The sequence below is a fragment of the Equus asinus genome, chromosome 3 (genome assembly GCF_041296235.1).
Source record: "Equus asinus isolate D_3611 breed Donkey chromosome 3, EquAss-T2T_v2, whole genome shotgun sequence".
NCBI classification, from domain to species: Eukaryota; Metazoa; Chordata; class Mammalia; order Perissodactyla; family Equidae; genus Equus; species Equus asinus.
Genome location: NC_091792.1, coordinates 69,862,988 through 69,889,244, shown reverse-complemented (window position 1 = coordinate 69,889,244; position 26,257 = coordinate 69,862,988). Strand labels below are relative to the sequence as shown.

The 26,257-nt window shown below is 58.4% G+C and overlaps 1 protein-coding gene across 2 annotated transcripts in view; it reads right to left on the bottom strand.

The window, feature by feature from the left end:
• The window catches only part of GFRA2 (GDNF family receptor alpha 2), a 79,174-nt gene extending 55,995 nt beyond the window's left edge, over nucleotides 1-23,179 (bottom strand). Inside the window, exons 1-4 of one of the 2 annotated variants that reach the window (XM_044766768.2) lie at nucleotides 23,066-23,179; nucleotides 22,452-22,526; nucleotides 16,974-17,288; nucleotides 11,374-11,457 (exon numbers count right to left, since the gene is read on the bottom strand). In XM_044766768.2, the coding sequence (XP_044622703.1) occupies nucleotides 11,374-11,457; nucleotides 16,974-17,288; nucleotides 22,452-22,491 (439 nt within the window). In that variant the 5' untranslated portion in view covers nucleotides 22,492-22,526; nucleotides 23,066-23,179. Of the gene's footprint in view, nucleotides 1-11,373; nucleotides 11,458-16,973; nucleotides 17,401-22,451; nucleotides 22,527-23,065 lie in introns of those variants that run through there. The other variant, XM_044766767.2, reaches the window with a different exon arrangement.
• Nucleotides 23,180-26,257: the final 3,078 nt, after the last annotated feature.

The following is a 26,257-nucleotide window of genomic DNA, read 5'->3' as shown; positions in this document are numbered from 1 at the left end:
GATGTGTTCCCCAGTGGGACAGACTCTCCCTTCCATGTCTCCTTTTTCACGGCGCCCTGGAGCAGAAGAGGCCGGGCCCTGTGCCTCTTGCAGCCTCCCACACCATGCCCCCAAAATAAGAGGGTCCCCAGTCTCCCTGCTGGTGAGCAAGACGAGGCCTTCAGATCGCGCCCCCACCCCCGCCGCCCCACTCATCCAGAAGCTAGGAAAGCAGGACCTCAACGACCTTTCTCAGCTCTGGGTCCCCGCACCACTGGGCGTGGTGACCAGGAGCCCCATGCCATGCTTCCCCAGGAAACGCCCGGGCCAATCCCAGCATGCCTCACCTGCCAGCCCTCTGTTGTCACTCAAGGCACAGGGATCCGGTGGACCCCAAGCCTCCTCCCCTACTGCTCTGCGTGGCCGAGGCTCCCACCTCTCAAACCGGCCCTGGCAGCCCTAGGCCAGGCGTCCTGACAGCCCCACCTTCTCTGGGAGCGTCCCTCACCTCCAGCGCCACGCCCCATGCGGCCCCCCAGCGCTCTCCAGGGCAGTGGTATTGGGGAGGCGGGCCAAGCCCCCAAAAGTCAATTTGACGAATGGCAAATCCTCTGAAAATCAACTCAAAAAAATCAATTTGGACACTCTTGAATATCATTTTCTATTTTGTCAAATTTTAACCACTGGCAGAATTCTTTCTCCAATTCCTCAAAAGGCAAATGTGTCTTAATTTTGTGATTCCAGCAATTAAAAATTTTAAATTTTATGCTTTCACATTTGAAGGGACTTTTACCAGCCACTTTTGGGGCCCCAATTACTTTTAAATATAGTTTTAGTGGGTTTTTTTTTAACATTTAGGATTTTTACCATTCTCACACCAATTCCCACCATGGCATAGCAGCTTTATTCTTCTATTTATAATAATTAAAAACCCAAATTGAGGCATTTCACATTGATGTAATTCACCTAAATGCTCCATCAGCATGTTTTTATTTGTGGGGAACAAATGTAGGACTGGGGGCACCAATCACAAGCTAAATATTTTCTCATTGATTATGGAACACACTTTTCTTGCAATAACAAGTCTCTATCACCTCCTGGCCCTTAGATTCCAAACAAGTGGATAAATCTGAAAATACAGCTGTGAAGACCATTGGCAAAAATCTCCAGAAGCCATGAAAACCATTCAATGTCACTTTCTAAAAACTTTGAAAATAATGAAAAGAAACAAGTTTTGGTACATCAATAAATTTGGTAAAATCAGTGATTTGGTCATTTAGCATACTGATTTTGAAAGAACTGACCACTGGGCAGCTCAGGGACAGTGACCTCCAGGCCCAGAGGTGGTGGGACTCCTGCCTTCTCCTCAGGGCCATTTCTAGGCCATTTCTCCTCCTGTGGGATTCCTGCCACCCGCCCACAGCCCTGCCCCTCCTTGTGGCTGTCTCTGCCGACCACCCCCCCCATACCCACTGCCCTCTCAGGGAGGACCTCACACCTGGCTCGCTGTCCTCCTTCCCTCCCCTTCCCAGGGGCTCCCACTCCACACTCAGCATTCCCGCCTGCAGAGACCTCTTCCCACGCCTCCGCTCCCCACTGCCATGTCACAGCCTCCCTTGCCTTCACCAGCATCCTCCCAGCCAGAAAGGGACTGCCGTCAGCCCCCTCAGACCACCGTCTCCTCACCTTCCAGCTCCCTCTCTGGTACCCCACTCCCTCAACTTTCCCCAGACCCCACTGACCCCCCGACTTGCTCTTCCTCAACCATCCCCCCACCCTGTGCTCGCTTTCCTCCTCACCCAGCAAGCACCCCGACTGCCTCAGCGCCTCTCTTCCTCGATCTTGCTCACAAACCACCAGCCCTGGCTAATCCACTCCCCTCCTACTCTGTCTCTGAACAGAAATTCCCTCACTTCTCACCACGACAAGACCAACCTGTCACCTGGACTGTGCGCCCAGCTCTGCCTCCCTGTTCCGAGGTAGCAAGGGCCCCTGACACTTGTGCCCCGGGTCCCATCCCTCCTCCCTCCCAAGGATATCACTCCTCAAATTGCCCCTTCAATCTCTCCATCTCCAAGGGATCATTCCCAACAGCATCCAACAGCGTACCATCATCGCCGGTCTCAGAACGTGACAAATACAACAGCAAAGCCATCCATGACCCCACATCCCCCTATTTCACTCTCCCCTTCACAGGGAAATTCCAAACAGCAGCCTACAGTTGCTATTTTTACCTTCTCACCTCACATTCTCTCCTCCATCCTCCCAAATGCAGCTTCCAACCCACCCCCCCACTAAGGATACTCCAGTCAAGGTCGTTCGTGACCCCCAGGCTGCTGAATCTGCTGGTCACTTCTCTAAACTTCTCTCTCTTGACCTCTGGACTGCAGTCGGCACAGCTGACCACTTTCTCTGTCTTGAGACCTGTGCTTCTCCTGGTTCCCTGGCACCCCCGACTTGGTTTCCCCTTTCTCACTGGCCCTGGTCTCAGCCTCCTCTGTGTGGAGAGCCCAGCCTCCCTCTCTCTCCGTCTACACTCTCCCTAGGTGACCTCATGGGTCCTCAGCTTTAAAGACCATCTACATGCTAACGACTCTCAATCTAGACACCAACCCTGACCCCTTCCAGAACTCCAGGCTTACATCCAACTGCCTACTTGGTATTTCCAGGCGGAGGTCTAAATAGCATCTCAATCCTAACGTGGCTGGAAGAGAACTCGGTTTCTGCTCCCACCCCCAGCTTGTTCCTGACCTCCTCTTCTCTATCCTAACATATGGCAGTAGCTCTGTTGTTCAAGCCTAGATTATCAGTTATGCTTAACTCCAGCCCCACATCCTCTCAACTCCACCTCAAAACAGATCCCAGCCCGTGCAGCCTCCCCATCTCCCCTCCATCTTAGGACATGGGCCTCTCAGTCATTCTCCCTGCCTCCACTCCTGCTGCACCCCTCCCCGCCACACGATCCACTCTCCCACAGCGCGAGAGTAATCTTTTCAAAAGCATAAATCATACTGTGCCGCTCAAGTGTCTATAATCCTCAAAGGTTTCTCATCATCTTTAAAATGAATTCCAAACTCCGTAACTTGCCTGCAGCATCTCAGTGATCTGGCCTGGCTGCCTCTGTGCCCACCTCCCAACCCACTGCCTCCACCTTACTCGCCGAGTCCCAGGCACACGGCCTTCATCCTGCCCTCTACCATACATGTCCCCACCTGGGGGCCTTTCCCTAGCTGTCCCCTCTGCCATTCCCCGAGCTACCCAGGCCTGGATCCTTCCTGAGAGTCATGCTTTGGCATGCCCAATCTAGACAGGCCACAGTCGCCTCTTTCCCATCATCCTATTTTAATCCTTGCTTAGCGTTCATCGCTATATTACATTTTTTGCGTTAAGTTGTTTGCTGGTTTGTTTTCTTTTTTTTCTCTGTCTCAGGCTAATTGAACATAAGCTCCCTAAGAGCAGCAGACTCCTCCGTCTCGCTCAGTGCGTATCCTCAGCACCTAGAACGGCAGGCATGGCAAGGATGCTCGGCGCGGCCAAGGGATGAATTCACACGCACTGCTTCTGCAGAGGATCAGCCTGTAGGAAGCCCCAAAACACACACATAAAGGTTCAGCCCTCTAATTATTCCTGTTGGTCAGACAACGATGACCTTTCTAGCTCCGTATTCATCCCTGGACCACTGTTCCCAGGGCTTCCCTAAGAGGGAAGAAAGGGGGCTGAGGGCAGCGGTTGCTCCCCTGAGAGAAGGGCCATATCTCCCCTCTCCACTGTCCCACTCAGGCCTTCTCCATCCTTGCCTCCCTTCCTTCCCTATCCACCTGCAGGAGGCGGCCACCGCCAAAAACCCATAACTGCTCATACACACCTCCCTCCATGCACCATCCCCCAACATACACCATCCCACACATCAGCCCACACACACCCCCCCGTCGACACACATAATACTCTACACACGCACAATACACACTCCATACACACAGACCACTTCACACACACACCACCCTCCACACACCATCCCCCAACACATATCATCCCACATACACTCACACCACACACACATCACCACACACACACGTCACACACACTTACACTCCCCACCACACACTACACACATACACACTCTGACCCCAGTCTGCTCTGTTCCTTTCTCTTCATACCGTGGGGTTAAAGGAGTATGTTGACAGACATGGCCAGGAGGGGCGTTCCCAGGGCGGTTAAATAAAGTGAACCTGCCTTATAGCCAGATCAATGAGGTGAGTACAGTTGGTGGCTGAGCCTGGGGCATCCTCAGGGGACCGAACCCTGTGGAGCCTTCTCAGCAGCTCCTGGAGAGCAGGGGGGCCCAGCCCAGAGCACCCACATCCCCATGCTGGCAAAGCCTGTCCCAGAGACCCCAGGGGAGCAGCAGGTGCTCCCGAGAAGATGCTATACAAAGGCTACCAGAAAACCTCTTCACCCCAAGACCCTCATCCCAGCCACAGCACCTGGAAATCTACCATGAAAAAGCCTGTCTTTGGGGTTAAATTTTGTTCTCTCCTGTTGTTTATTTCACAGCAATTTCTTCTTTGGACACAAGGCACCAACACCCTGCTCACACCTTAGTCCCAGCAACTCCCTCCACCCCCAACAGGAGAGTGAGCACCAGCGGGAGCAAGGAGGAAGTCAAAGGCAAGAGGGCGATGCCTGGGCCCCCTGATGGGAAAGCTGGCCTCCTCCCAGATGGTCCCCACCGCTGACCAGAATGGCGAGGGCTACTGGTCACCTGGTCCCACCACCTCTTCTTCCTGTCCCCAAAGTCCCTCTCTCTCCACCCCCACCCTCTCCCTGGCCATCAGATGAACTCTCCCTGAAAGGGGAGGTGTAAGAGGTGACAGAGCTGCAGCTGAAGCCCAATTTTCGTTGACACTCAGAGCCTCTGACAGCTGTTAGAAGAAGAATGTGATTTTGAAATTTAAATAACACGCTTCTGCATTCGGCTCAGGGAGACAACCTGAGGATAAGCAGTTTATCGCCTGAGCCACCACATGGGGGGAGGGAAAGAGGCTGCCTGCTCCCTCACTTCCTCTGGGCCCTCCAGCCCAAACCCGCCCCCACCACCTCGTCACAGGGGCTGCCTTAGAATGAGCTGCGCCACCTGACCTGCTGAACCGGTAAAGCTCTGCTCGACAGACAGTCCGACAGTCCGCTGCTCAGCAAGCCCAGAGAAGGAGGGGCTGGGGGCACCCCTCAGGGGAGCCAGGGAAGGGAAGGGCCACCCTAGGAATCCAGCAGAGCTGAGCCAGGCCCAATCCCCACCCCCCACCCTGGCTAGGGTCACTGAGGTGAGCTTCACAGGGGATGACTCCCCCACCCACGGGCAGCTCAGCCCCTCCCCGGGGACCCAGGCCCCCTGGCCAGGCAGTCATGCTGAGCTCTGTCCGGGAGAAGTCCTGGGCAGGAGACCCAAGGGAGGAGACTCCAGAGAGGCCAATCTCCCATCTGCCACAGGGGTCTCTACTAGTGCCGTCTGAGCCCACCAGGCTCAGAGGACATGCAATTCCTTCACCCCTAGAGCTTGGCCAGGCCTCCGAGCCATCATGCTGCCAGGAATGTCATTCCCAGATCCCACTCTCTCCTCTTCCAAGGCCTTCCTGATTTTCCCAAGCACCCGCAGCTGTTGCCTCCCCTGAGCACTCGGGGCAGCACGTGGTCTACACCTCCACCAACAGTAAACCGCCACCTCGTGGGTGTCTAGGTGGGTGTCTGCATGCCCCGCCAGGCAGCGGGGGCATGGGTCTGACGCCCTGTAAGGCAGTGTCTTGCATAGTATCTGGACTGCATGGAACACTCGATGTTGATCAACAACATGGACGTTCCCGCAAGCCCCAGCCCCAGCCCCACCTCTCCCACGAAGTGCGGGCACCACGGCCAGGACCCCCTCCTCGAAACCTCAGCTCCTCCCAAGACGCGGCACACGGGACACCTCAGACCGGCCTGCACCTCCTGCACCTCTCCTCGTGCAGGTCTAACGCCTCACACCAACCGTTAGCTCCCTCCGGCCCCCGACAGTGCTGGCCGTGGCCACCGTCCAGGGCGCTCCTGTGCTCGGCGCCATGCCGGGAGTGTGCGTGCATCATCGCCAATCCTTGCAGAGCAGGCCGAACTGCTCCATTTTATGGATGAGAAAAATGAGCTTCAGAGGGGTCCAGTGACCCAGCCTGTGGTCACCCAGCTTGCAGGGCCAGGCCAGGCCTCAACACTAGTACCAGCAGGCCTCCGAGTCCAGGTCCCACCCACCACTCCAGGATCCTCTGTGGTATGCTTTAGAAGCGCAGCGCAGTGCGGGCACCCAAGGGAACATGGAGGCATGGGAGCACCGACACGGGGAGACCCACTCCCACGATCACGGCGCCCCAACACATAAGAGCGAGTGCCACGATAAAGGACAGAGTGCTGTGGCACCAACGGGGAGGGTGGTGTCCCTCTCTCAGGGGCCATCTGCAAGGCCTCCCCTCTCCTGAGCCCCCGAGAGGGGGGCCACTGGAGCCTCCAACAAGAACATGACTGGCCTCTCCTGGCTCCATTGGAGCAAGACGGCCCACCCCAGAGGCTTGCTGGATAACTGAGGGGGGCAACGCCCTCTCTTCTTCCTCCAACCCACAAAGAGCCCAGCCCAGGCCTCTTGCCAGCCTCCATGTGTCCCCTCCTAGTCACAGGGGAGCACACAAAGACCACAGCAACTCAGCAGGAGCCCCAGGGTCCTACTATCCCCTGCAGGTCGCCTGGTCCCCTCCCCCATCAAGCACTGTCATGGGTGAGAGGCAGCCTCATGTCACCAAAAGGCATGCAGCTATTCCCCAAATGCCAGGCTCCAGGCCGGCCCTGCCACAGCCTGCCATCTGACCGTGGAGAAATCACTCCGTAATAAGTTCCCAATGGCCACCTATTTGGTGCAATGCGCCAGGCACTGGGCCAGTGCTTGCCTGTGGTGTCTCACCTAGTCCTCACCAAGCCCTGAGAGGCAGGGCTCCTATGAGCCCCACGCTGTGCAGGAGGAAAGCAGGGTTCGGAGGAGAGGCACCTGCCCGAGCTACACACCAGGCAGCAGGGGAACCCAGATCCGAACCTCGGTCTACATCTGTACCTTCTCTGTAGGCCTCAGTTTCCTCTTCTGTCAAGTGAAGGGGTGGGCCCAGATGATCTCTAACTTTCCTCCCAGCTACAGAATGGAAAAGACATGTTTGCATAAATATGCTCCAAGCCCATGTGTCTGGCGATGCCCACACCAGATGCGGAGGCCCTGGAGGCCTCCTGCCCTCACCAAGGATGCAGAGCAGTGCCTGCTGACAGCCCTGTCGCCTCTCCCCATCCCTGAGGCACAGCCCGGTGGTTGTGAGGGAACGGCTGGCTGGCCCCCGGCTCCTCACTCTCCACACCGCCCTGCGCCCTCTCAGCCTGCACAATCCCTTCTTTCCCTGAGAAGCCCTCCTCTCTTCGCTCCACCTGGTTCCTCCTCTGCTGCCTCCTTGGCTGGGACCGGCCAGGATCCCGTGTTCACAGGGTCATGGCCACCTGGGGATGGAGGGACTCTCAACCTCAGCTCTCCAGCCCCCTGCATCCCCTCTCAAGGCAGCCTGCCTCCCCTGGACGCCCTCAGCAGAGTGAGGACGACTCCCTGTCACGCTGCCTGATCCACTCTCGCTGCATCCTCTCTGCGGGCTGAGGGGTCAGTACCTGGGCACATGTGTCTCCACCTGTGGCTCCACCTGTGCCAGCAGGGATGCGATCCCATTTACAAATACAGGCAGTACAGCCCCAAAAGGCCACAATGAGGCCCCAGACCACAGAGCCCTAAGCTGATGACTCGGGATTCAAATGCAGGACTGTGCAGCTCAAGGCCCGTGCTCTTCCTGTGCACCAGGCTGCCTCCCAAAACTCCACTTCACGTTTTCAAGGGCAGTTGGAACTGCTAGAAACAGGACAAACCTTACTTCTCCATGAAGGCTCCCTTCTTCCCTATAAGGCTGAGGCAGGACATCTGAATGCCTCCAATGCATCTGTCACAGTGGGTCAGGACAGAGCCAGACTGCTCTTGGACTCGGGACTAACCTGGCTCCAGGAATCCCAGACCCAGTCCCTGAACCCAGCACCTGAGCTTGAACGAGGCAGAGAGCAGGGGAGAGCACGCCTCCCCCGGGCCTCTGCTGTCAGAGAGAGCTGAGGGAGTCCTGGCAGCCTTCTTTGCCAACAGAATCCCAGTAGGACTTTCAAGGACTCCAACGGCGAAGGCCAGAGATAAAGAAGAACAGGTGTCCCAGGAGGCCCTGAATTCTCAGACAGTAGATGGCAAAGAAAAAGTAGCAACTGAGCCCCAAAGGTACAACAGCACCCTTCTCCGAGTCCCTGTGGCCCCGAGAAGGGCTACCAAGCCCCCCCACCGCATTTCCACACAGACATGGTGGAGGGGCAGCATGCAGCTAAATGTGGGGGGTGGAAGTGCCGAGAGGCTCCACACAGTCTTACAAGGCTGCAGCCTTATCAGCCCAAAGCATCAGTGCAAGATCCTGGGTCACCCAGGCCAGGCCTTCCCAGACAGTGAGCCACAGGTGGAGACACATGTGCCCAGGTACTGACCCCTCAGCCCGCAGAGGCCTGCAATCACCTGAGCTCCCCGCTGCTCTGTGCACGCAGTGTGCCAACAACACTGCTGCATCAGTGCGCCCTGATGGGGAAAGCTGGGGAGCATGGCCCCCAGCTCGGGTCTTCCTGCTTCAGAAAGAAACGTCAGGCCTGGAGCAGGGAAGGAAGCTGCCTGGAGGCCTCAGCCGACGTGTGGCAGAGAAGGCAGCAGAATCCAGGCCTCCTGACCCCCGATCCAGCCTTCTTTCTGCTGCGTAGCCACCACAGCCCACCAAGCCAGGGCCTCCCCACCCAGTGATACACTCAAGTTTCCCCAGACAGGGCTGTCCACACACCAACCCTAGGCCTGCTCTGGGTGGAGCGGGCTCAAGTGAGCCGAGGAAGAGGGAACTGTCAGAGATGCCGGAGCCTTGTTCTGACTGTGGCGAGGGATCCCCAGAGCCCAGGGATCCAGGGTCGTGTGGGGCCCAGTTATGTCTGGGCAGCAGGTAAAGCAAGCTAATTCAGTGAGCCACAGACCCAGTAATCTCCTCATTTGTCTTGTCAACATCCTTGTCCCGTGGAGTGTCAAGTCCATTACATAAAGATTTTCTGCTAAGAAGATACTTAATATGTGACAGGGAAGCAGCAGCGGCCTGAGCTAAGGTGAGGACCTCTGATCTTCGACCTTCAGGGAGCAAGCCAAAGCTATTTCTTTACTGGAGGTAAACCCAGTGCCTCCCACCCCTGCAGTAGCACTCAGTGGGACCTGAGCTACTGGTAGGGTGGGAAGTGGGTACATCTGGGGCCGCCGAGACATCCCCAGCATAGCATCCACGTGCCGATGATATCCTCAACTTGCATCTGAGCCCCAAACACTGTCTCAAAAGGAGCAGTCCAACAAGAATTTCTATCCAAAGCTAATCAGGAAATGTGAGGATCAGAACGTCTGCTAGGAGGGCCCTCAGTCAGCCCACCATCCAGTCCAGCCCTGTCAGATGAGCAAGGCTTACCATAGAGTGATCACGGTGCCCACAGGCAGAGCTAGGATGGGAACCTGCTCCGAGCCCAACACCTCTGCTGTTACCCAACTGGGCAGGGTGCTCAACACACCAACCAAAGTCTCATTCCATTCAGCACCAACCCCAACCCCAGCCGCCACCATGTCCAGATGCTCTTTGCCCAGTGCCTTCCTTTTCGTGGGGGCCCAGGATTTCTCCCACCAGGACATGCGTATCATCCCATCCCAATTCCTTAGAGCATGCATTCCCAACAGGAAAAGAGGGTATCACCCCCAAGGGAACAAAAATTGCTTCTTGGATAGGCAAAAAAGTAGATATTACAGTAGTCTGTGGCCCTCCAAACCTCAACACTATCTGACAAAATGTCATTCTTTGGCATTTGCGATGGACTGAATTGTGCCCCCAAGATTTCACATGCTGAAGCCCTAACCCCCAACATGACTATATTTGGGGACAGGGCTTTTCGGAGGTCATTAAGTTTAAGTGAGATATCGCCCTCATTATGGTGGAGCCCTGATCCAATAGGACACGGCCTTATAAGAAGAGGAAGAGTTCTCCCCACCCCCACAACTCCCTGCCCCTCGCCCTGTGAGGATGCGGCGAGAAGGCGGCCATTTGCAAGCCAGGAAGAGCACCTCACAGAGCCCGCACCCTGCTGGACCTGCACCTTGGACTTCCAGCCTCCAGAAATGTGAGATAATACATCTCTATTGTTTAAGCCACCTGTCTGTGGTCTTTTGTTGTGGCGGCCCAAGCCCAAGACAGTATTTCTCTAGTTAGAGAGAATTTGTTTTTCTCCTTAGCGGGGTAATAATTTTAAAAACTGTTTGAGCAGCATGGTCCTGGAGAATTCTTCAGGAGAAAGGATGTGGGTCTCACTGGAGAGTCCTTGTCTTCACGGTTTAGAGCAGTGCGTCTCAACTGGCAGCAACTGTGCCCCAGGGGCATTTGGTAATGTCTGGAGGCCTTTTTGGTTGTCGCAACTTGGAGGGTTGCTACTGGCATCCAGCAGGCAGAGGCCAGGGATGCTGCTAAACATCCTACAGCACCCAGGACGGTTCCTCCCACGAGGGAGCATCACCCAGGTGAGGTGTCAATGGCCCTGCTGTTGAGAACCTGGTTTAGAGCAAAGGAACTTCAGCTGTCTTCAAACACTGCCACAAAACTGCCTGGACACCGGAGGCCGACGTGGGGGTGCCTGGGACCAGAGGCCTCAGAGGGGTTCAAGAAGTGGAGTGCTGTCGGGGGGGCGGGGAAGCCCAGAGGAGAATGATGGTGGTGACAGTGACACCAGCTGCCACAGCTAACAGTTCCAGAGTGCTTGCATGCCAGCAGCACGCTGAGCCCTCCCTGTGCAACCACTGGCTCAATCAGACCTCACGACAGTCCAACGAGGTAGGTACCCCCGGCACAACTGAGGAAACTGAGGCACGGAGAGGTTAAGCAACTCAACCAAAGTAGAAGAGCTCCAAAGCAGAAGAGTCAAGGAACTGGAAAGAAGGGCCCAGCAAGGCAGGACGGGTGACGAAATAGGGAGTGACACCAGGTTTCAGATTCAAGGCCTTGTGCAAGGCAGGCTCAGGCTGGCAATTCCCGGAAACGCTTTCCTCCAGGCACCACCCCTCGGGGGGGGGGGGGGGGGGTTGTCTCCTCTCTTACAGAGGGGGACCCAAGGCCCAGAAACGTGAAGGGCTCGCTGGGCCCAGGCCCCACTGCCCGCTGCCTGCCACCCACTGCAGGAGCAAGAGGCCCGGCCCGGTGCAAGCGCACTTACCTGAGAAGATGGACGCAAGCCTGAAGATGTCCGAGAGGCGGGAGGTGGCCGGCTCGTAGGGCGAGGCTTCGTAGAACTCCTCCCCTGGAAGAGAGGACCACCTGAGCCCGCGCCAGCTGGCTCTCCCGCACAGCGCAGAGCGGCAGGGCGCTCCCTCGGCTCTCCCGCCCTCCCTCCCCCAGCCCTCTCCTAGGACTTCCGCAGGCTTCTCCAAGAAGGTGGGGGGGGGGGGGGGGAGGGGGGAGGCGGGATAGCCCATGGAAGGCCAGGTGCGAATCCTGGGATGCCTCCACGGCCGCCCAGTGCAGCTTCCTCATTTCACAGGAGGGCTCTGAGGTGGCCCAGAGAGGCAAAGCAAGCTGCTGAGATCACACAGCTATTCCCAGCGGAGCTAGGGCTGGACTCCAGTCCCTGGCCCTCACACCCTCATCCTCTCCCACCACAGAATGGCCTCTTTGCTTCCACCATGTCACCAGAAAACCTGGCTCGAGTAGCTACAGGTCCGCTGCACAGAGGCAGGAGCCCAGCTCCTAACTGCCTGGCCCCTCCTGCCCCCCACCTGCCCTCCCCACCACCTGCTGGCTTCTCCACCTCACTGCGAGCTTCGAGCTTTGGGGTGATCAGAGGCTCAGCGAATGAGAAAGCAAGCGAGCGACTAGAGGAAGTGGCACAGAGCCCCAGCACCAAATAGGGACTCCCGCCCCCCACCAACGCATCAGTGGGAAAGGAGACACCCCTGAGACGCCCTGAGGAGAATTCAGTGGAGTCATGGGAGGCACCTGGCGAGGGGGCACAGAGACAGGTGATGACCCCCAGCCTCCACTGCCCTTCCAACCATTACCCGTCCTCCCAGGCATTCTCCAGTCCCATCTCCCCCGAGGCCTGCAGGGCCTCACGGGCCTGGACGTCTCAGTGTCCTCCACTCTACACACTAGCCTGTGCTGGGTTACCAGCCACTACCATCTTTAGGGGCCAAATAACGGAAGAGCTTAGGAAGCCCTTTTATAATAAAAACAACGTCACACTGTGCCTTCTACCTGCTGGCACTAGTGGAAGTGCTTTAGATGTACCAACTCATTAATCCTCTGGATTTCTCTAGGAGGTAGACACCATGATTCTCCCTATCTGACTGACAAGGAACTGGGGCACAGAGATGCCAAGTAACGTGCCCAGGGCCACACAGCTAGTAGGTGGCAGAGCGAGGTTTCAAACTCAGGCTGTTGGCCCCAGAGTCCAAGTACTTAACTACAATGAATACTATTGCCGAAAATAAAAAGTGTTATTGAAACCAAATTGTTCTTAAACAAGCACTGCTGTTGGTTAAGTTTTCACAGCATCAGCCTTCTGCCCGCTGGACGCTCGCCCAGAGCAGAGCTGGTCCTTCCCCTCAGCATCTGGTGGGCCATGCCTGAGCACAGATCAGCTGGTGTGGCTGACAAGGGGCGTCTCTGGGGGAAAACATCTTCTCCCAGGACTGGTTAGGAGGGGCCATCGTATTTAAGTCACCTCACTCCCCGCTCCCGCGGGAGAACGCCCCACTGGGGAATCCGAGACCTGGCCACTCGGGCGTCCCGGCAGCCAGACTGACGCCAAACCTCAGCTGTCAGATTCCTGGCCTATGACCCGAGAGAGGACACAGGGGAGAACCCTTGGCTCTTCACCTCTGAAGGACCAAGGTGACGCTGAAATTCAGTGTCACCTGTGGAGAAGGCAAGAAGCCTTGTCTCCAGTCCCACAGTGACAGCCCCACCACATGGTGGTTATGGTAGCAGCGATGACAGAAGGTGAAGATGGGCCTAAGGCCACAGGCTGTCCCCCAGGGCAGTGGAAGGGAGTCTGGATAAGGAGTCCGGGGTCCACCACCAGCTTGCTGCGGCCCAGGAAGCCACTCCAGCTCCCTGCAGCTCAGCTTCCCACCCAAATGGAGGTGGGACCAAATGACCTCGAGGCCTCTTGCAATTGGGACTGTCTAGCAGCTGAGCAGAGGCCACACTCCTGCCACCACCAGCTCTGTCCCCATGCTCGGGTCCTCAGACTGCACTGCGCAGCAAGCTCAGCCTCAGGTAGAGGGAGAAGGTGGGGCCCAGTCTCCAGTCAAGCTGAGGAGAAGCCTGGATCCAAGGGCAAACCCATACTGTTCTCTCCTCTGGGAGAGCCGGCCCCAGCCCAGGCCCAGGTGGGCTGCTGAGCACGGGGAAGGAGCAGGGAGGAAGTGCCCACAGCCTGCCCCAGGGGGATACTCCCCGCACCATGACCAGTCACCCCCAGCTAGATCCTGTCACTGGCAGGAACACCCTCTGCGGTTAAAAGGCCTCTGGGGGTCCCCTGGTCAGTCCTGGACAGAAGCTACCTCCAGCCTCCCCAGATCCAGGGGGAGGGGATTGTGGGATGCCAGCAGGGGAGGGCAGGGCTCTGAGGAAGGAAAGAAGCAGGCGTCTGCTTTTCTAGAGTGGGCCAGGGGAAGGGTCCCCCAGCCGCACGCTGGCCGGCACAGGGAGCACGGCGTCTTGTGCTCTCACCCTCTGAAGCACACAGTCAGAGCTTAAGAGATGTTTGTGGAGTAAACGAGCCAACAAACCATCTCAAGACTCGGAATGCCATCTCGGTCATGCATTCCTGGAGGAAAGGACGATGAAGACCCACGGCGATGCGCAGCATAAATGCACAGTATGCCTACTGTCACCCCCATGACGCCTCATTTCTCCAGCAAGTCCTGTGTGCTCGGATGCGGTGATGCCCGAGGGAGCCGCTCGGGTGGGCACATTCTCAGGCGGCCACCTGCTCTTCTAGCTGGCAGCTCCTCTGGCCCCTCCCCTGTCCATTCTGCAGCCTGCGGCCACCCCCAACCCTGGTGCCCAGTCGCCCTGGGGTGAAACTGAAGGCTGCCGGGAAGAAGACAAGAAACTGAAGAAGCCCGCTCACTGAGTCAGGGACCTTCATCTTCCGTGCAGGACAGTCAGCCTCGGGGTGAAGACACTCCTCGTCTCACCAAGAGCAAAGTGCAGGGCGCTGGGGCAGTGTTTCCCTCTTTGCTCACTTCCAGGTATAGGACTCCAGGTCACCGGAAGTGGGCGGAGGAGATACTTTGTTACTAGTGGTGGTGACACTATTAACAGTTACATGCCTGACTGATTCCTCTACTCAGGGCATATTCGAACCACCTCCGCCACTGGTCAGGAGTCCCTCACCCTCCAGCCTCCACTGCTGATCCACTCTCTCCCTCCCTTTCAGCCCCTGGAGGCAGTGCTGCTCCTGCCATCTAAGGCTAGACCCTTCCCCGGGCCCTGGGCCCACCCCTCGCCCTTCCTCACCTCAGCATCTCCATCACCACTGTCCTACTTTAGAATTTAAACTGCTCAGTCATCTCACATCTTCACAAAAAAAGTCGGGCCTGGCCCTGTGGCCGAGTGGTTAAAGTTCCACGCACTCCACTTTGGTGGCCCAGGTTCACAGGTTTGGATCCCCGGTGCAGACCTACTCCACTCATCAGCCATGCTGTGGTGGCAACCCACATACGAAACAGAGGAAGACTGGCACAGATGTTAGCTCAGGGCTAATCTTCCTCAAGCAAAAAAAAAAAGGAAGATTGGCAACGGATGTTAGCTGAAGGCAAACCTTCCTCACAAAAAAACCCAGCATTCTTTGTTCTTCTCTGCTCTTCACACCAAACTTCTAGACACTGTTGTCCACATCATCATCCCCAGCTCCCATTCGCGCCCTAACCAGGCTTCTGCTCTGAGCAGCCACCTAAGCAGCTCACCCCAATGGCATCAGGGACCCTTTGCCATCCTCTCCTGCTGGACTTGAAGTATTGGGGGCTGTCATTCTCCTTCCCTGTGAGAGTGAGCGAGTGAGCTCCCCCGAGGGCTCCCGCTGTTCCTCCCTCTCCCACAGAGCCTCCTCAACACCCTTGCAGGCTCCCTTCCTCCCTGCCCATCTGTAAATGTCGGCAGCCCCAGGGCTCCATCCCTGCCCTCCTCCCAGTGCGACGCCTGGGCAGCACCTACAGGTTGTTGGCAACTCTGAAGTCTCCATGTCCGGTCCCCCTCCTGAGCTCCAGCCCTGCATGCCCAGCTGTCTACAGGGCACGGCCAACAAGAGGCACAGGCCCCAAAATAAGCTCGGCATCTCCCACCCTCCCCCCTGGCACTTCCCTGCTTCTTGTGAATGGCCCCAACACCCACCCAGCGGTCCAATACACAGGACAGGTGCAGTCTTCGTTCGGCTCCTCTCTCCCTTCCTCTGTTGATTCTACTTCCCAAAGGGCTCCTACACCCTTCCTCCCTCCTGCTCCGTGCCCGTCCAGCCACCATTACGCCCGGCCCGCCTCTCAGCAGTAGCCTCCAGCCTCCCCAGTCCACTCTCCTCACTGCAGCCGCATAAAGGTCATCCCGACGCATAGAGTGGTCCTCTCACGGAAGACCTCTCAGGGCTCCCTGCTGCCCTCCCGCCCCACCCTCCCACCTCTCCTCAGCCCTCCCCACTCCCAACTCCCCTTCCTGGATTCTGAGTTCCTGGCACATCTGTAAGCCAGCTCAGCTCCCTCACACGCGGGCCTTTGCCCGAGCTCTCCCTGCTCCTCCCACGCCCCATGTCCCTTCACCACAACTGCAGCTCACTCTGCCGTCTCAGCCTGGAGGCTGCCTCTTCCAGGAAGACTCTTCAGATTTTGTAACAAGAGGAGAGACGCCCCTCATCGGTGCTCCCACAGCACCCAGTGCTGCACCCCCAGGTGACAAAAAGTCCCTGAGCCATCTGCATCCCCAGGCCATGAGCTCCATGGAGGCGGAGGCTGCCCTAGCTTCTTCTCAATTGTTCCCACAATGCCTAGCAGACAGTAAACTCTCAATGAAAGTTGTTGAATTAATAAGTGAACAAAGTGAACATCTGGCCCAGGCGGCCACCCTCCCACGGTACCTGCAAACCCTCCACACTCCCGTCTGGAGGGGGGGAAGTGGGGGGAGGTGGGTATTGGGGGGCAGGGGGTGTGAGTTCTGCCTTGGGACTTGGAGTAGGCTTGCCAAGGGATGCGGGACCCCCTGCCCTCACACTGCTCCAAGCCCCACAGAAGGTGCCCGAGCCAGCCAGGTGGTCACGAAGCCACCAGCCAGGCAGGCCTCCTGGGAGCAGGAAGAATGAGAAGGGACAGCCCTCAGCTCAGTGCCCGGTGGGGAGAGTGGGGGGCCAGTTTGCTCCCTCACAGCCCCACTCTGCATGCACACAGCCCGTCCTTCTCTCTCCCCGTTCTCGTCGCCCCATCCCCCTTCTGGTTACCACTTCACACCTCCCTCCACCTGTCCATCCGTCCATCCGTCCTTCCCTGGTTTACTTCCGCTCCGCTCTCCTTTCTCCAGCCTTGCTCTCCTTCTCTCACTACCTCGCCCTCCCTTCTCCTCAGTGTCCCCACTCCCCCTTCTTTGTCTCTCCTGGCCTCCTCCAGCAACAGCTGCCCTCCTAGGTCGGCAGCTACTCCCTCTGGGTTCTCGGTTCCCCTGGCAGGTAGAGACAGAGAGCTGGCCAGTCCTCCCTCTGAACCTCGGGCCCCACACACCCCTCACCACCAGCACCACGCCTCCCCGGGGAGGCCCACCCAGGCTTACCCTCGGTCAGCCCCAGGTGGATGCTCCAGTAGATCTGCAGACACTGCAGCTCCTTCTTCATGCCCCGCTTGCAGCGGCAGTCGTACAGCGGGCTCTCCTGCAGGACCTCCAGGGCCGCCTGGCATTCCTTGTTGGCCAGCATGGTGTTGCGGTCCCGGCCTGCCAGGCACTGCCGCAGCGTGCGGTAGCGGGAGCTGCAGTTGGATTCGGCCGCACACAGCTCATTGGCCCGGACACAGTCCACTGGCGGGCGCCAGCCGTGGAGCTCGGGGCCCTGCAGGGAGGAAGGGCTGGCCAAAGAGCGGAGGGTCTCGTCTGGGTGGTGGGGAGGGAAGACAAGCATGAATGAGGGTGCCACAACCTCAGACCCAAGATGCAGGCCTGGGGCCTCAGGCCCTTCTGGGAACTTCATACCTGTTTTATTTCAAAGCACATCAGGGCCAGCTCAATGCTGCCTTCCCCAACAGAGAGCAGGTCAGAGGAAGGGCTGCTAAAAGATCCCAAAACACCACCACCCCTCCCCAAACCCAAAGCAGAGTCAAGCTGCCATTCTGCCCTGGCTCTATCAGATGCTCCCCCGGTTCCACCCTGCGGTTCCTCAGCACCGGCCCTGGGCCCAGGAGCACAGCACAGTAAAGCTGGAAAGGCGTCGCTCAAGACCACAGACATCTAAGGCGCCAGGAGGCGAGAGAAGAGTGTCACAGCCTCAGCGGAGGGCCAGGAGCCGCAGGGCTCGCGGGGCTGCACGGGGGACTCTCACCTTCCTATTACCCAGGCCTCCTGTCAACCTCAGTTCCAGCCAGAGGGCTGGCCAAGGCGCAGGGTTGAGCCTTGAAAGCAACAGAAAGTATTTTAACTTTCGTAGCCTGTTAGGACCTTAGAGACACAGAATCCAGTCCCCACATTTTACCCCAGGGGAAACTGAGGCCCAAAGAAGGGAGATGACAACTCAAGATCACACACCGGGCTGAAAAGGCCCCTCGAACCCCTAGCCTATTCATTCTGAGTTCCGAGAGGTTAAGGGAAGACCCTCAGAGAGCAGCCTAACTCTGTGGTCTGAGGCAACCCCCGGAGGGAGGAGCTACCTCTCACCGCCCAGCCCCTCCACACCCTCCTGCCCAGCTTCACACCAGCTGCCTTCCACGGACAAGGTCTACCCAGTGCCCACCGAAAGAAAGTGCTGTAGAAGATGCCCGACCAGCAACTCCACTGCCTCTCACTGTGCCTCTCCCCTGCCTCTCGCACACACTTCCCTTCCGGACTTCCACCTAAGAGGGCTAGTTCGCCATCCTTTTCTCTTTGAAGGGCCTTGTGTTCTCTCTCCATCCCCTCCTACTTACTTTTTTCTTTCCTTCCTCTCCTCCTTGCCCTCCCTTGAAACACTCTACCCCTCGTCTCTCCTTTATTTTCTTCTTTCCAAAACCCAAATAATAAGTCACTTGCAAAAGAGAAAGAGTTTTCCTCCTCAGCCTCTGGCCTCACTCATGGAGCCTCCCCCTTCAAAAGTGAGCACGCAGGAACTGGTCCACCCTTCTCATCCATCGCCCCAGGCCCCCAGCCCACCCAAACGCACAGTCCTCAGAGCGGAGGGGTCGGGAAGAAGATTCGTAAGTGAAAGGCAGGGAGAAGCCCGCCTGGTCCTTTCAGCATCAACCCCAAAATGGTTCCCTCTAGACACACACTTCTTCCCAGGCTCCCTGCCCTCTCCCAGCCCCTCATTCCAGATCTTGCCCCAGAAAAGACCCAGACCATAGCCCAGAGCCAAGACTGGCTCTTCCAAGACCCAAGGAGTAATCCGGGGGGCTTCCTCCACTCCATCCTGTCCCAAAACACAATAAGATCCTACACTAGAAGTCCCCTCCTCAGAATCCCTCAGAATCCCCCCATCTCTACCCAGAACCACCACTTCTCACTCCTCCCCCAAGGAGGCCCTGCTCCGGCGGTAGCTACTGCAGGGAGACAGCGACACCTAGAGGCCAAGGGCTGCACAGCGACCCTGTCACTCCCAACAGACCCGAAGAGGGGAAAAGAACCACTCCTGGAGCCACCAGGCCTACCCTACGAAAAGGGGTGGAAGAGGAGCAGAGGCGGGCCTGGAAAGGAGAAGGCCTCAGCGTCCAGAGCAAAAGGCATTTCCCTCTCCCACTGACACACCTCTGCCTCGGGACAGGAGGAGCTAAAGACTGTGGCCAGGCGGAGTGGAGACCAGAGAAGAAACCAGCATGTAGTATGGGCATGGACAGCGGGGTGTCTGCCCAGGCACTGGCTAGAGAGATGTCCTCTGCCCAAGCTGGGGCAGCACCTTTATTTCCTGGCTTCAGCAAATTCCTAGGCCCCCGAGCAGGACTCGGGTGCATGTGGGCCACCCAGGAACAGCTGAGCTAACCGGCCTCAGTGGCACCTGCTGCCCCCACCTAACCAGCCTGCCAGCAGCCTACTAAAGCCTCAAGCACGGCCCAGTCCCGGGCCTTCCAGTGACTTGGCCCACCAGCACCCCAGCTGCCTTCTCCCCTCCCGCCCTGACTGCCCCTGAGTCTGCACTGTCTGTCGGAAGCAGACTGAGACAGGCGCATCCTGGCTGGCTTAAAGGTCAGGAGGTCAGCCCAGGAGATTGGAGCAATGAGGACATTTACTCCTGCTCTACAGGGTCCACAGCCCCAAGGGACAGTCCTTGCGGAAGCCTAGACTCCTGTGCCAAAAGCAAGGGCTTCCCCCATCCTGCCAGTGGGCACACGTGACCAGGGCAGGGAGACGCTCTGCAGAAGTCTGGTGCCTCCTCTCGCCGCACAAGCTCCCTGACTGCCACCTGTCCCTGACTCCTTGAGCTGGCGTCATAACCCCCGGAACCAATCGAGCCAACCAGAGAAAGAAATCATGGCAACTCGGAGCCTTTGGCCAAGAATTCCAGGAGAGTAAAGGTTGGAAGGTATCCTGGTGATGTTCCCAAGTTCTAGACAAGGGAAATCTCAAGCTCATCAAGAAAAGACACCGGGAGAACAGCTTCTAAAGACACAGGGAGACTGAGAGACCACAAAGAGCTACAACCGCCCTCCTGCACCGACTGTCGCCCCAAGAGCTACAGTGGGAAGCGGGCCCTCTCACCAGCCCTGCTCCCCATCACTTTCCCCACCTCATTCTCTCCGAGAATGTCAACACTGGCAGCCAGGACGGCTGGGCCCGAGAGGCCTCTCCACCCCCAGACCTCAGCCAGCACCTTGGGAGAGGCACACTGAAGACCCTTGCTCCTGGGAACAAGCTTCTAGAACTGGAAGTGCCCACCAAGTCTCAAGCTTCTGAAAACCCTCTCCCCCAAGTGGAAGCTCCACCTGACTCCCATCTGTGGGCTCCTTGCTGGGAAAGGAGCCCTGAGGCTGAAGCTTCCTTGACAGCAACCTACCCCTTCCTTCCTGGCAGGCCTAACCCGGAGCCTTTCAATATCCTGTGGTCACTCAGTTAACCCCTCACCCCAGCTTTGGAAAGGGCTTCTCAAGGGAAGGGAACTGAAGGGCTCTGACCAGAGGGACAGCTGACCAGCCCCTATTCCTCTCCTGCTCTCACCCTCCTCTCACCACTCAGCCCCCAGGGTGGCAGACCCCGGGCAGGCATCTCTGCCCACACACCCACACGTGCACCAGAGGACAGAGTCCACACCTCAGCCCCCTCAGCTGGGAGAAGCCTGCCTGCAACCTGGGGGTCCGGGCCTGGAGCTGCCTGAGGGGCCCACGCTGCCCTCCTCCGCACGAGACCCCAGAAGGCACCACCCTGGGGGCCCTGTTGGCCAGCATGTGTGCAGCTCAGCAGCAGGCAATCTGGCTGCTTTTCCTGAAATACAGTTTTCTTTCTTTCTTGGTCCTGCTTACTGTTGGCCCCAGAAAGCTAGGTTTTCAAACCAGCAGTGGGAGAAAAGGTCAGGTTTTGTAATAGCCCATTCAGAATGAGAGTCCACTCACAGAGGTTACCAGAAAAGGCTGCAGGATCACAGCAGACCCCGTGGGCCCCCAGCGCCTTCCCAGCTGCCCCCCTCAGGCCCCCCGCACCCTCACACTGAGGGAGGCAGGCTGGTGAAGGCCACACCCTAAATCAGAGCCTTGCCCCCTGGGGATCTTAGGCCTTAGGGAGGGGAACAGGAAAGGGGCGGACAAAGGGCCAGGGCTGACCAACACTGACTGGAATCCTCTGCCCTAGTCAGGAGGGCACTTTTTAGACCATCCACATCTTCCTGCGACAAGCACTTAGCTCCCCAGCCTTCTCCTCTCTCCTCACCCAGGAGGGAGAGGGTGCTCCTGACCCAGCTGGACAGCCTGGCTCACCGCTGGCTACACAGCAGGCCAGGGTAGGCTGGAACAGCACCCACCCTGAAGCAGATGTGTGCTCCTTCAACACACACACACACACACACACACACACACGCACACACAAGAGACAAGTTCCCCCCCCCCCCAACTCTGGAGCATCTACTCCCCACCAGCTCCGTTCCTGGGACTCCTGGGCAGCACACAGCCTTGCAAACACCCTCTTTTCCTCACCTCCACTCCCAGAATGCTCTCTTTACCACTGTTTCCCAAGCAGCTGAGATTTCACATAGCACAACAGGGGGCAAGGGGCTGGGAATTCTGGGTGGGAAAGAGACTGCCCAGGTTCAGGGGCGCCAGGATGCTCCTCCTCCCTCCGCTTGGAGGAGTGGGCTCGCAGAATGAGCAGGGGGCTTTGTTCAGACCCAGTTTTTCCCCTCACCCCTCTCCTTCTTCACCCGAGGAAGCAAACTTGGGCCTCCCTCCTTCCTCTTTCCACCAGCTACCTACGGGTCCCAGCCCCGCAGAGGCAGCAAAGGGAAGGCAGTGAAGGGCTGCTCACACCCTCCACTCCCGCCCGTCCATCTGCCTCGGGTCTGGGCGACAGGGAGGGCAAAGGGTGGGGAGAAACTTGAAAAGTGTTCCAGGGGGTGGAGCCGCCGGGAAGGGGTCGGAGAATGGGAATCGGGGCGCATTTTCAAGAGGTTGATTGGCAGGTGGGGGATGGCTGTCAGCGCTCCCCCTACAGACGTCCAGACAGGAGAAACCCTCGTCCTCCCCCACGAGTGCCTCGGGAGCCCACGGAAAGGTGGGACTGCCAGGATTTTTGTCTCCCTGCCCCTGAGCCTCTCCCCTCCCCCTCCTCCAGATCTAGAGTTGGATTTTTTTTCTTAAGTTGCCGCAATTTGAACCCATTATTCTGAGGGAAATGAGCGCTATCACCGTGTGAGTGAGCAAGTGTGTGTGAGTGAGCGTGTGCGGGGATGGTCTGGCGTTCTAGGTCTCCATCCCAATCCCCCGCGTGCGTACCCAGCCAGCCGCGGCGCCCTCCCCGCCGGTCTCCCGCCCGCCCGCGCCCCGCTCGCCCCCCGCGTTCCCGGCTGCTCGCCGGTGCCCGAGCGCGCGGCCCCGCGCGGGCCCCCAGGCTCCGGCGGACAAGCTGCCCTCGCCGCCCGCAGGTACTCACCTAAAAAGAAGAGGAGGCAGAAGGCGTTGGCCAAGATCATGTTAAATAAATCCCACAGTTTTTTTGTCTTTCTCCCTTGGGTAAAAAAAAAATAATAAAAATAATAGCCAAGCAGAGAGAATCAGCCCCAAATCCAATGCGGAGATCCCAGCTAGCCCACCCGGCGAAGATCCGAGTCCTCCGATTCTCGCCTCTGGCTGGAGAGGTGGGGGAAGGAGTGCGGCGGGCTGCCCCTCGACGCCCCCCGCCCACTGAAACCAACACACACGTAGCTGTGTGTGTATCCGCTTGACAAGCCGGCAGCCGGGTCCTCAGGTCTGCCCTCCCTCGCTCGCCCGGGAAGGCGCGAGTCCCCGCGGGTCCAATTCCCCCGCGCTTCCCGGGAGGGGACTGGGGAGGTGGGGGAGAGGCGCGGTGAGAGCGAGGGCTGGAAGGAGGCGGCGAGGGGGGGTCAGAATAAAACGCAAATAGGAAAGAAATCCACCGACGGGTATAAGCGCCAAGGAACAATCCAGCGGGAGCTTCGAGGACGAGAGACCGGAGTCGCTTCTTTCGCACCAAGACGAAGAAAAGATTCAAAAAAATCTTCTCCCGCTAACCCTTGCTCGTCTCACTTTTTGCTAATGGAATTCCAGTGGCCGTGTGTCTCTGCGTGTGTGTCTCTCCCTCTGCTCGCCCTCCTCTCCTCTCCGCGGCTCTCGCTCTTTGCTCTCGCTCTCGCCAGCTCTCCCTCGCTCTCCTCACTCCCTCCCCCCCTTCCTCTCTCCCTGCTCCTCCCTCCGCCCGCCCCCTTCCCCCTTCGCGGCTCCCTCGCCGTGGCTCTCGCGCCCGCGCCCCTCTCCGCCCGGGGCTCGGCGCTCCGGCTCCCAGGCGGCTGGCGGCGCGGGGCGCGGGAGCGCGGCGGAGCAGCGACGCTCTGCAGCGGCGGCGGCGACACGGCGGTGGCGGTGGCGCTGGGGAACGCTGGCCGAGAGGAGAGCTCCGCCGCTGGCTCCCTCTGCTCTGCCGCCTGCCCTTCCCCGCACTGACCTGCTGCCTTGGCCGGAAGCTGACCGGCTCCCCGCCGCTACGGCTCAAACCCACCGAGGCCTCGGCACCCTCCTCCTCCCCCGGCAGCGCGCCCCCCGCCGCCCTCCCCCGCCGCGGGCGGGCTGCACCCTCCAACCCCCCACCGCCCCTGCCCTCGGCCCCGGGTCCCGGAGGCCTGGGGAGGCTCAGCTGAGGCCCGAGGGCGTGGAGTCCAGGGCGCCCGAGCCATCCCGGGGGCGTGGGGAGGACGGGCACTGGAAAAACCCCGACTTAATGGCCCGAGTCTGGCGAGGGGGCTCCACCCTCCGCGGGCGGATTCGTCCTTGGCCAGGGAGCCGAAGCAGAGCGACTCCCCGAAGGCGCAAGGGAAGAGAAGGACCCCCTCCAGCGCCAGCCTCCAGCGTCCCCGCGCAGCCTGCCCGCCCAGGTCTATCCCCGCGCAGGCATACACGTGTGCTCTCCACGCGGAGCCCGAGAACTTTCCCCGAACGCCCTAGCGTCGCAGCCCTTCGAGACTCTCCTTCCCTATTCGTCTCCCCTCCCCCAGCGCAGGAAAAAGGCTACGGTTCCGGAGCGCCCTGACCGCCTCCTCCCGGGCCGGCGAACCTGCTGGAACCCCCTGGAGAGATCAGGCGGGGGTTCGCACCCCACCCCAGCGAGAGCGCCCCGAAACCGACCCGGGCCAGGGCTCTGCTGGGGCTAGGCTCCGGGGAGCTCTCCCAAGGCAGGCGGCAGCTCCTGCTTCCGAGGCTTCGGGGGGATCCACCTCCCTCAGCCAGGAAGGGGGCGATTGATCCATCTGTCGATGGGCTGGGCTCACCGGCGTGTTTTAGTCACGGAATTTACAATAAATGCCCAGAAGCACCAAAAAGGAAGCGTCCGACTGAGAAAGGGCTTAAAGAGGTGAGGTTGCTGACACGTTTGGGCAAGAGGGGGCAAGGTGGCAGGGCTGTGGACACGCGGGAGCACACGTCGCGGTGCGCATGGGGCACACACCCGCGCACACCGGGCACCCGAGTCTCCTGCTCCCTTCTGACACATCCTCAGCTACGCTGGAGCGGCCCTGCATCCCTCGGCTTTAGCGCACACATTCCTGCACGCAGCTCCGCGCGCACCCCGTGTGCTGGGGTGGGGTGAACGCAGTGCCTCGTAAACTTTCCGCCCTATCCCAAACCGAATCCAGGCTGGATCTAAGGTGTATCTAGTAGCGTCTTTTAAGATGCCTTTTTAAATGAAGACTCTGGAAAAGAGTAAATGCTGGAAATCATCGACCTGGGCGCGAAGGGAGGGGTCACTCATAAAACCAGCAGCTTTGGCCAGTGGGAAAGCTAGAGGGTGCAACTTCCATCTTGCGGGTTTAGGCGGGAACGCGGCTTCTCCAGCCTTGGGAGCGCGGAGCCCCCGGGCTCCTCCAAATGCCTCCTTCATTTGGCCCATCGTGGGACGTTGGCCGTCGTTCTGTCCTCTCCCCGTCCCCGTGTCCCACTGAGCGCTGCCCGCTAGTGCCCTGGCAGGTTAGCAGAGGACCCAGGACAAGAGGGTTTGGGGACTGGAGCTGAGGAAAGACCCCTCCGGGTGCCCTCCTTGTCATTTCTCAGGACCTGTCCAGTTCTAGGAAATGACTTCACAGCTCACAAAGTCTCCTGGCTTCTTTCCAAAACCTGGGGGATTTAAGGACCCAGCTTCAGAAAAGTGTAGGTTGAAGGATGAAAACAGGATAGGAGCTATACTGCCAGATAGTCTTGCACCGGAAGCCAGAGGCTGGGAGGCTGATGTCAGTAAACTTTCTCCCACCCCTCCTTCCCAGCCTTCTGGTCGCCCAGATACCCTCCACAGCCCCACGCTGTGGTATCCCACCCAGGTCTTCCCTCTTCCGAGGGCCCTACTCCAGGCTCCAAGATTAGTGCTTAGCACATCCTTCTCCATGCCCCCCCGCCAAAAAAATGTTTAAAGTTGCTTTTAACCCTAGCTAGGCATAAGGAGGAAAACTATGGAACATATATAGGAGCTTTGCCCTGCCCCCTTTCCAGTGAAGGGGCTGAGAAAGCAGCAGTGGCTACCCAGGGGTGGCTCCCACTGACTTCCCAAGGTGGGGGGCGGGAGGGGGGGGCTGCAGGAATCTGGTAGCAGGAAGTGAGTGGCAGAGGCCCTTCAGGGGCTTGCAATCACCCAGGCTTCACGAGGACAGTGGACAACACCAGCCACCACCAACATTCAGCTTGCTGTGGCTCTGGGGCACTCTGACCTTGGACACTCTCTTCCTTCCTGTCTATACAAGCCCCTCCCACTATGCCCCACTCTCTGCAGACCCCAGCCCTCAACCTGAGCTGCCCTTAGAGATGGCAGAGTCCTAATGCCACACTGTCGTTTCCTGAGCATCGCCGGGATCCTCAGAGGAAACACAGAGGAACACATACCAGCCACAGGCAACTTAATCTCCCTGAACCTCAGTTATCTCATCCATAAAATGGAGATTTAAAAAAACTAACCTTGTAAAGATGAGGTGAGATACTGTCCACAGAGCAGCTAGTCAAATGCCTGGTTCAGAGAAAATTGTTCTTAAAAGGTCACCCCTTTCCTCTGGGATCCAGAAGAAGAACTAGGAACCTACGGCAAGCCCTAAAACCTAAATGGGGAAAGAGAAGCAGAGCCAAAAGGCTACGGAGGTTCAAAGGAGGCAGAGACTGCTTTGTAGAGGGTCAAGGAGAGGAGATCCTGCAAGAGGGAGTTGTGGGAGAAAGGAGAATCTCTGGGCAGATTCGAGCGAACACCCGTAG